A 10,145-nucleotide genomic window follows, 5' to 3' on the forward strand; every position below is an offset into this window, starting at 1 on the left:
CTGGTCATGGGGCCTGAACTCTGGGCTTGAGTGCTGTCCCTCAGCTCTTCAGCTCAAGGCTAGCGCTCTACCACTTGAGCCACAGCGCCACTTCGGCTTTTTTCTTTTTGCTTATGTGGTGCTGAGGACTCGAACCCAGGACCTCATGCATGCAAGGCAAGCGCTCTACCACTGAGCTACCTTCCCAGCCCCCCAGTTTTTTTTTCTGAGTTTTTGCCTGTGACCTTGATTCCTGTATTACCCCCTCTGCCTCTCTCCCCTCCCTCCCCCATCTCCATCCGTGTAGCTGGGATGACAGACAAGTGCTACCAAGCTGATATTATACTGAGATGGATCCTGCTAGCTTTTTGGCCTCTGATGACAATTCTTGTGGAGCTGTGATGACAAGCAAGTGCTATGATGCCTAGGTTATTGGCTGAGATGCTATTTTGCTAGCTTTTAAACAAAATCTGGGCTGGCCTCCAATGGTGATCCTTCCAGTCTCTGCCTCCTGCGTGGCTAGAATTACAGGCATGCAGTGTCATGTCTGGCCCTCCTCTTGTGGGTTTCATGAGTTCTCTAAGTAAATTTGTAACACTCTTTTTTAAAGATGGAAAGAAGCATTAATACTAAGTTTGGAAAGACTGTTGATGTCACTGTGGTTTATTGGGTAAATACAAAGTATAGGTTCTTGCAATTTTTTCATCTTTTTAAAGTAAACGTAAAGAAATTAGAAGCAAGTACACATACTCCTTTTTGAACAGAAACATAAATTCATTGTAACCAATAATCAGGCACTTAAAATGTAAATGTAAAATGGCATTTTCAAAGTTTAAATTCTAGACTCCTAAATAATTCCTGAAATGTTTTTATAAACACAAAAATACAAGCAAGGAAAGACATTTTCCTCTTTTATTAAAAAAAAAAAGAACCTGAATTCAAATCCCATGATAGATCAATGATTTAAGGTACTGAGGAAAAAAAAATCTGAGATTTACATATTTGATTAAAATGGAAGCATTTAATAAAACGACTCCAACAGCATACCGTAGATATCATAATGAAAAATAGTATGTCAGGAAAATGATAAGTTCTACACTTAAAATTTTTACTTTACATCAAGGCACTTAACATATTGAAAACAGTACAGTAAAATTCCAAAGGAATACAACTGGCTACTGTCTCAAATCTTGTCAGAATAATTCTTTTGTGAACATACTGTAACTTAGTCATTTACTTCGCAGCATTAACCACTGTAATGGAGGTAAATTAAACAATGAACTCCAACTTGGCAAGTAGATTAGCTTATGTTTCTAGTTTCCTCTTTTATTTCCAAGGACGGTTCAAAATAATCCTACAAAAATGTATTCTTCCCATTTAGAGAACAGTAGAGTTAGATCACTGAAAATAAAATAAACTAGAACTTAGAAGCTGTATAAAAACTTATCTTTGGGTACCTTTGACATAATTTTCAGTGTTTGGATATTAAAGTCAAGAGCACTTCATAAAAGTTTTTTTTAGCAACTGAGTCAAAGGAGATAAATTACTATAACACAATGACAATAATAAAAATTTCAGGAATCTTTATACATATAAGTTGAAAAGCCTTCAAGACGTTGCATATAATTTACAATATACTTGATTTAAACATGTAAACTCATTTACCACGAAATTCCTTCTCACACTTCCTTACACTGCAGAAGTGTATTGACCGTCTTAAATTATTTTTTATCAGTTATACAGTACAAAACAACAACAAAAGGAAAATGATGTTCAAAATATTCAAGGTACATGGATGGGACCTTTCAGTTATGAAAGAAACTATGAGTTCGAGTATGTAAATTGAAAAAAAATACAAAAGGCAGCCATCTTGGGATTTTAAAGTAAACAGACTGTATGAAGTTATAAAGGGAGACATTAATGATTGTGATAGGAAGAGGTAAAAATGGACTGCAAATTTTCTTTGATCAAATGGACAAAGGATTAGAGTTTCAATTCCACTCTAACTCTCTGGTTAGGATTTAAAATGCACTTAAAATAATTCCTTTCCCATGGTATGTCCAGATTATTGGCAAAACTGACAAATGTCTGAAAAAAACCCAACTTGGTACGCACTGGACACTATGTTGAAAATGAACTATACAACTTGTGAGTGGGAATGGGAGGGAAAATCTGGGAGAGAGCAAGGGAAGGGGTGACACTGTCCAAAAAGTAATGTATTCTTTACCTGATTTACGCAACACTAACCCCTCTGTATATCGCCTGTATAATAACAATCTAAAAACTTGTTTTAAAGTAACAGCTGCATTCCAAGATGTAATTCCATACTGCCACCAGGGGGCACTGGTAAAACAGGGAAGAATTCTCATGTGGCCTGGTTCATTAGCCACAGACTTCAAAACTCACTCCCCAAAGCTCTCCTCCTACAGCTAAACTTGTTTCCCAAGATGCCCATAAATTACTCGACACCTTCACAATTAATTCAGTGGAAACTGGGGGTCAGGGATTAAGAGTGCTTTCTTTTCAGATCTAGTGGAGGCGCTCAGAATCTGCCAGAACTTCATTTCCATGGGAAACAATTAGGAATAAGTGTGGTATCATTTATAGAAGCTATGTATTATAGATATAATTCTCAGATGGGCTTACAGAAGAAGCTCCAAATAGAAGCATGGGATTACAAAAACATGAGTAATGGGTAAGATCTGTAACTCAACCGGCAATGAAAAGGTGTGTTATCTGGGCATGGTGGCGTAGGCCTACAATCGCAGCGCTTGAAAAAGCTGAGGCAGGAGGATTATGAATTCAAGGCTAGCCTGTGCTACGTGGGGAGACTCCATCTCAAAAAGATAAACATTACCACGTCAAAGGCAACACTGTAATTGCTTATATGTATATCCCAAACAGCATGTTGGGTTAGGTTTCATGTAAATAAGCTTAGTGCTCTTAATCTCGCCCGCTTTGAACCTGTGCTACCTTCTCACTATTATTTTCAAGGCACAAGCTTCCTCTGCACCTATGAGACTGCTATGACATGCAGATCAGATGGTGTTAACAGGTAGATTTAAACTCCTTTAGACTGGGTATTGGTGGCTCACACCTGTATTCCTAGCTGCTCACAAGGCTGAGGTTCAAAGCCAGCCTGGGCAGAAAAGTCTGTGAGAATCTTATATACAATTAACTAGGTAATAGCCAGAAGTGGAGGTGTGGCTCAAGTGGTAGAGCACCCGCCTTGAGCAGGAAAAGCAAAGGGAGCGCATGAGGTCTTCAGTTCAAGCCCCTGTGCTGACACAAAAATAAAATTAAAAAGTCCTTTGGAAGGTGATGCATTATTTACTTGAAGCTGGATTATTTAGACTTACTTTTTTGAGAGTGTCCAATAATCAGTGCATGAAAACTTAAGCACTTTTCCTCACTTAATGGAAAAAAAAAAGTGGGACAATCTAACACCTGAATAAAGACTCTTGGGTCTATTATATTATTTATTTTGAAAGAGGTTCGGTTTCAGATGTTTTCCCTCAGAATCAGACAACAGTCATTTAAAAATCAGTGTTTCCAACAGAATGTCATGTTCTATCACAATAATCAATATTTAATAAATGGACTTGTGCCTAAGCGCATCTAGTAAGCTAGGCATACACTTATTATAGGTTTATTGAATAAAATTACTGGAAAATGCCTTGTCTTTCAAAACCTTTCAAAGATATTTGAAGTTTGTTTTTTTTTTTTTTGGTCCAAGATGGGGACTTGAACTTGCTACCTGAGGCTTGCTTTTGTTCTTTGGCCAGCATCCACATCATGAGCCATGCATGCCTCCAATTCCATGCGTTTCCAATTCTTAAAACAGAATTTGAGGGTCTTTTCCTGCCTTTGAAATGAACTAAGCTTCCTTTAGTGGTCCTTGCATTGTTCAGAGGAAAAGCCACTCTGAAAACATACACAGAATTTTAGCACCAAAGGATAATGTCGCTCTGAGCAGATCTGTATTGTGCTTCTTTTTTTTTTTCTTCAAGCAATTGAAGGTTCAATTTTGTATAATCAAGGCTGACACGTACTGGTGGGTAAGGATAAATTAGAGGTGTTTTCTATTCTAAAAGGAAATTTCACCTCCAATAGACATATAACTGCCTCCCCCATCCCTGTTGGCATCTTTACCCTCTATTCTACCATTGATTTTATCACCTTAGAACTTTTTCTAAGGTTATTAGAATTTAACTTCCAACTAATTGAGAAATTAACCCAAGAATTGCCCGATAGATTCAATACCATGAAATAATATACTAACTCTGACAGTATTAAGTGTGATCAGATTTTTTTAATCCATCTTTTTTTTTTTGCATCACCCCAAAGAAACTTAGTAGTAATTATCCCCAGCCCCTTTTTTGTAGCTGATGATTCCAATAGCACACTGAAGTGTAGCAGAATGTGTTATTTTCACAGGGTAAAACATCCAATTGCTCAGTCCTTAGTAACGATTTATGAGGAGCCTTGTTTCTTGCTAAAAGGCAAGAAGATGTTAAACCTGCAGGTGTCATCTTACTTTTTCCATAAAGCACTATGTATCTAAGAAGAAATAGTGTTAATCAAATGTCTTCCCGAGTTCAAAAGACAGAGAAAGAGAGGGTGGGGGGAAGAGGAAGGAAGGAAGGAAGGAAAGGAAGGAAGGAAGGCAGGAAGGAAGGAAAGGAAAGGAAAGGAAAGAAAAGAAAAAAGAAAAGGCAAGACAAGACATCCTGTTAGGGTTTGAGCTGGAAGTGAAATACATACTTATTCTCCAACTGCCTTCAGCCTGTTCTGATGCAGCTCTGGGGTTCTAGGTACAAATGTGCCAGGCAGGTATCTTAAGTGTGTACACCAAACCACTTCTTAGCACAAAGAATCCCATACCTCCTGGGAATCTGGCATACAGATTTGACTGAAATATCTGCACACATGAGAAATCCATGGCTGAGTTGGGCGCTGGTCTCTCATTCCTATCATCTTACTACTCAGGGGGCTGAGATCTGAAGATTTCATTTTGAAGCAATTCTGGGCAGGAAAGTCCATGAGGCTAGTATCTTCAATTAGCCATCAAAAAGCCAGAAGTGGAAGTGGGGCTCAAGTGATAGAGCACCAGCCTTGAGTGAAAAAGCTAAGGGACAGCATCCAGGCCCTTAATTCAAGCCCCAGTACTGGCACAGATACATGTACACACACACACACACACACACACACACACATTTATGGGTGAATCAGTCTCTTATATTTCCTTGGATCATCTTTCTTTTTGAAAAAAGATTACATCAGTTAAAAAAAAAAAAGTAAAAGTGAAACATAGTACATTGGGTGGTACCAGCAGAGGGCAGACACAGACACCACTCTGACCTACGCTGTGACAGAGTCCAACAAAGTGCACTAGAACTTTCCTAGCCATGGATTTCTCCTCACAGAGCTTCATGTGCAAAAACTCTTCTCGACATTAGGTTACTGTATTTTACACACGGCTGTATATATCCAGATATTTTATTGAAAACATTAACAAATTCTTCTGACCTTGAAAGAAAACAATCCTGAAAAAAACAATGGCTGAAGTAGATAGAAGACTTTAGTAGAGAAAGAATGAGGAGAGGAATAATAGGTTCTTTGGCACCTCTTTAAAATCCCATTGTGGGGGCTTGTTACCCATGAATGAGGAGCTGCAAGAAAATATATCTTTCTCAGGATGAATTTTTGTTTAAAAAATAAACCAGTCAAAAGGTAATACTTCGTTCATCTTTCCAAGCATTCACACAAAATTTGGTCCACTTCTTCATTTACCAGTCAGTTCTCCTGAAATAAACAACAAAGCTATACCTTTGGTTACAGCGTGAAACTCTTGGTGTAAGAGCTGGTGCGTCTCTCTGGCTCCTCAGGTAGACTTCTCATTGTCCTCACCGATCTTCTGCACCCGGGAATACTTTTTGCAGGATGACTTGAAGCAGCCAGGAGGCCAGGAGAGTGGCCAGGAGAAGCAGCAGGGAATTGAGCCTTGGACGTTTTTCTCAAAAAAATAGAAAATGGGGAACCACCAAGCTCGAGACAAAAAATTAGTCTGTGAAGAGATCTTCAAGTTCTGTGAAGAGTTGAGATAAAAAAGTGAAATGAAAATTCTGTGATTTAGAATATCTATCTACCTACTTACCATCTATCTATCTATCTATCTATCTATCTATCTATCTATCTATCTATCTATCTATCTATCTATCTATCTTTTTTTGCCTGGACTGCGGCTTGAACTTATAAACTCAAGGCCTTGAGATCTCCCTGGTTTTTTTGCTTACAGCTGGTGCTCCACCATGTGAATAACACCTATACTTCTGGGTTTTTGCTGGTTAAATGGAGACAAGTCTCTCAGATTTGTCTGCCTGGGCTGGCTCCAAACCAAGATTCTCAGATCTCAGCCTCCTGGGTAGCTAGAATTATAGGTGTGAGCCACCATGTCTGGCCAGACCCTTTTTTTCCCCCTATTAGACATTCATTGTACATTAACAAGGGAAGCTGAATACAGATCTATGGTAGTTGTTGCTTTTCCCTAACTGCATGACTCTAGGCAACAAATCACCCTTTTTTTCTTTGGGGTTCACACAGTGTCCTCTGCCTACAGTTCCAGTGAGAACAGGGCCTCAGGGATGGAGATACAAGTTACTCTTCCAGAAGAAGGCTTTTCAGGCTATTTGGAAGTCAGGGGGCAGGGCAAAAATGCATGGAAGGTCCAGGAAATGGAATTATGAAGCTTCAGTTTTTGAAGAAAAAAAAGAAGTGGAAGGACACCTTAAGAGACTGAGTAAATAGGAGAAAGATGAAAATTTTGGTTCAACGGAGCAAGGAGGCATATCAAGGTAAAAATGTAAGAAGGCAGAAGAGAAGAACAGGAGACTACAGAATAAGAAATAGGCCTACAGAGAGAAAACAAGGAATTCACCAAATGGGCACTGATTGGTGAAATCAAGGAATCGGTGGTTGGTAGATATGTAGAGTTTGATGTAGCTTCTTCAGGAATGACCTATTAATTGCAGAAAGCATTGTAAGGACTGTTCAAAGGTAAGCCATCACCATGGTGCACACACCAACTATACACTGCCAAGGATACATGTCAGGGCTAGGAAAATATGTTGACTTTGGGCCTAGAGGAAAAGTTGAGGGCCACTGCAGTGATCTTTTTAAGAATGAATGCGAAAAGAAGTGAAAGGTCACCTGGGAAGTGGAAGTATAAATAATCTAAGATAAGAAGAGAAGGCAGAAGGCACCAATTACCCAAGGGCATACTCAATTCATTATTTTAAAAGCTATCTTTTTGGTTTTTTAAAACCAGCTACCATCTTTCCTTCAAAATTAAATTCTTCGAAATTAAATTCTTCTAAGCTGTCCTACAAGACTTCCACAGGGAAGGCTTCTGAATTTAAATTTAGCACATATATTTCTTCAAAATTAGTAAAAACAAACAACAGCAACAAATCCCCAATGAGCTCTGCAACATTGTAAGTTCTCCAGTGGCATTGTGTTTATGAAGTTCTTTAATTTGCTTTAAGAAGTAGTCATGGCTGTAATAAGTTCCTGTGAATTTACCCAGTCCACATCCTGGGTGGTAACTGCTGTGACTCCCAGTAAGCTACCATGAATCCCCACCTGTCTGAGGAAGACCCCACTGTGTGTAAAGAAATCACCCAGGGATCTTGGCTGCTCTCACCTTCTCATTGGCCATTGAATGGTACCACCAAAACAGGCGCGTGGTGATATAATAAGCAACGATCACATCAACAGTATAGTGTTCGTGCGCCACGAGAATACAGATAATCCCAGCAGCGCTCAGCAGCCAGCAGATCAAGTGGTACCACCAGAAGTGACGAGGCGAATCTGCACAGTAGAAAGTCAGAGAGTGAATCGAATTCCCAGAGATGAAGTTATTATTTCACTCATTTCTATGGGGTGTGGTGGGGCCATATCCCAGCACCTACCGCCATGCTGAGCACATGTTCTATACTGGACATTCCATCCCTCCCCTCCAATCCCCAGAGATTAATTTAAATTTAATGATTTAGTTTATCTTCATGACCTTAGTTTAGTCACTGACTTCATTTCTAGCCCTCCTGGAGTCCCACACCAGCCCTTTTTTCCTGCCTGTGGGCCAGCATTCACTTAATATTAGTGCAACATGTTTGGGCTCACCAGAACTATTGTGAACTGGTATTGTTCATGAGAAGAAACAAACTGAAGTAGGTAAGGAAGTGGCCTGGGATAGTCCTTTTACTGCCTGTGGAATTTTAAGAATGGATGGACAGTACTCTGGAAGTACTCTCCCAATAGATATGGAATTTCTATGGTGTTACTACATTGAGACCACTACCCATTGAGAACACTAGCTGACCACCCCACCCCTAAAAGCGATTCCATAGAAATGCTTCATTTGTTTTGAGATAGGGTTTTCCTATGAAACCTGGGCTGACTTTAAGCTCATGATTCTCCTACTTCAGCTTCCCCAATGCTGGGATTACATGTATACACTATCACTCCTGCCTCTGAGAAGCTTATTCTGAAGTAGAAATGGTAAAATGGCAATCCTTTTTGCTCTCCTACCACCCAGAGGGGTAACATCAAAGCTAAAAGAGGACAACACAAATAATGATGAATTGCACTGTCTGAGATTGTGGCATTAAATAGTCACGACAGTGAACTTGCAGTGGTGACAAGGTTTATAACAAAGTGTTGGCTGAGCCCAGTAGTTCACACCTGTAATCCTATCTACAGGACCTGAGGATTGTGGTTCAAAGCCAGTCCAGGCAGGAAGGACTGTGAGACTCATATCTCCAAAATCACCAGAAAAAAAGAAGTAGCACCAAGGACCAAGGTTCAAGTAAGTGGTTGAGTGCTAGCCCTTAAGCAGTGCCCAGACCCTAAGTTCAAACTCCAGGACCTCTACACACACACACACACACACACACACACACACATACACGAGACAGAAAACTAGGAGGAAAGTGAAGGAGGGAAAGAGTTGGAGGAGATGGAGGGGTTGAGTTTGGTTGCTATATTGTGTGTATAAATTGAAATGTCACAATGAAACCCTTCTTGTACAACTGCTATATGCTACTAAAAGTCATTTAAAGAACCCAAGTCAAAATCATGTTATAGAAGAAAATGTTGAGACATCACATAGGTCCTTCATCTAAGTATAAAATCAAGCTGCTATTGCTCTGAGGTAAGGGGAAGAAAATAATAAGAAATATATCCTATTCATGGATAAATAGACTATTCCTGGGCAATACTTTAAGACTAGACAACTGAAATTAAAAAAAAAACATGAGAAATTAAGAGCATGACCTCTGAGTCAACCTGTTTGAGTCTGAATACTAGCCATGGACAATAGCCTGGTCACTTTCTCTACCCTAAGTAGAGAAAATGGGGGAAATAATGATCCCCTTATGGAGAGATGGCAAGGAATAAATGACTTAATTTGCATCCAGAGCTTAAATAGTGCTTGGTATGGAAGTTGTTAATATCAATTGGTTTTCAGTTGTTTTAGAGAACTGGCCCTTAATTTTCCTGGAGTGTTTTCGTTACTTTATGGTTCTCTCTCTCTGTCTCTGTCTCTCTGTCTCTGTCTCTCTCTCTCTCTTTCTCTGTCAGTGATGGGGCTTGAACTTAGGGCCTGGACGTTGTGTCTGAGCTCTTTTACTCAAGGCAGTGCTCTACTACTTTGAGCCACAGCCACTTTGGGTATTCTGGTGGTTAATTGGAGGTAACAGGCTCATGGACTTTTCTTCCCAGGCTGGCTTTGAACCGCAATCCTCAGATCCCAGCCTCCTGAGTAACTAGAATTATAGGCATGAGCTACTTGTATGGCTCTAGTTTCTGGTTTTCTACCCATAGTGCCTTCACTGTGACTTGCAACCCTACTCATCCTCCTTCTTCAAAAGCTTGTAATGATCCTCAGGATTAGGGAGAAGATCCGAACATAACTCTGTACCTTGGGTCCAAATGTACCTCTGGACCAGAAAATAATTGAGCTTATGTACAGATAGAACTTCCCTAGATAAGGGTTAAGAGTGAGAACCAGGGGCTGGGAAGGTGGCTCAGTGGTAGAGTGCTTGCCTTGCATGCCTGAGGCCCTGGGTTCGATTCCTCAGCACCACATAAGCAAAAAGCCGGAAGTG

At 39.9% G+C, this 10,145-nt stretch overlaps 1 protein-coding gene across 1 annotated transcript in view; it reads right to left on the bottom strand.

Moving 5' to 3' along the window:
- Positions 1–5,460: 5,460 nt before the first annotated feature.
- Sgms2 (sphingomyelin synthase 2) overlaps positions 5,461–10,145 on the bottom strand; it is a 71,779-nt gene continuing 67,094 nt past the window's right edge. The window contains exons 6-7 of the mRNA XM_013023765.1: positions 7,682–7,848; positions 5,461–6,067 (exon numbers count right to left, since the gene is read on the bottom strand). Of these exons, the coding sequence (XP_012879219.1) occupies positions 5,864–6,067; positions 7,682–7,848 (371 nt within the window). The 3' untranslated portion in view covers positions 5,461–5,863. The remainder of the gene's footprint in view (positions 6,068–7,681; positions 7,849–10,145) is intronic.

This window comes from Dipodomys ordii, unplaced genomic scaffold (genome assembly GCF_000151885.1).
Source record: "Dipodomys ordii isolate 6190 unplaced genomic scaffold, Dord_2.0 Scaffold70, whole genome shotgun sequence".
Taxonomy (NCBI): Eukaryota; Metazoa; Chordata; class Mammalia; order Rodentia; family Heteromyidae; genus Dipodomys; species Dipodomys ordii.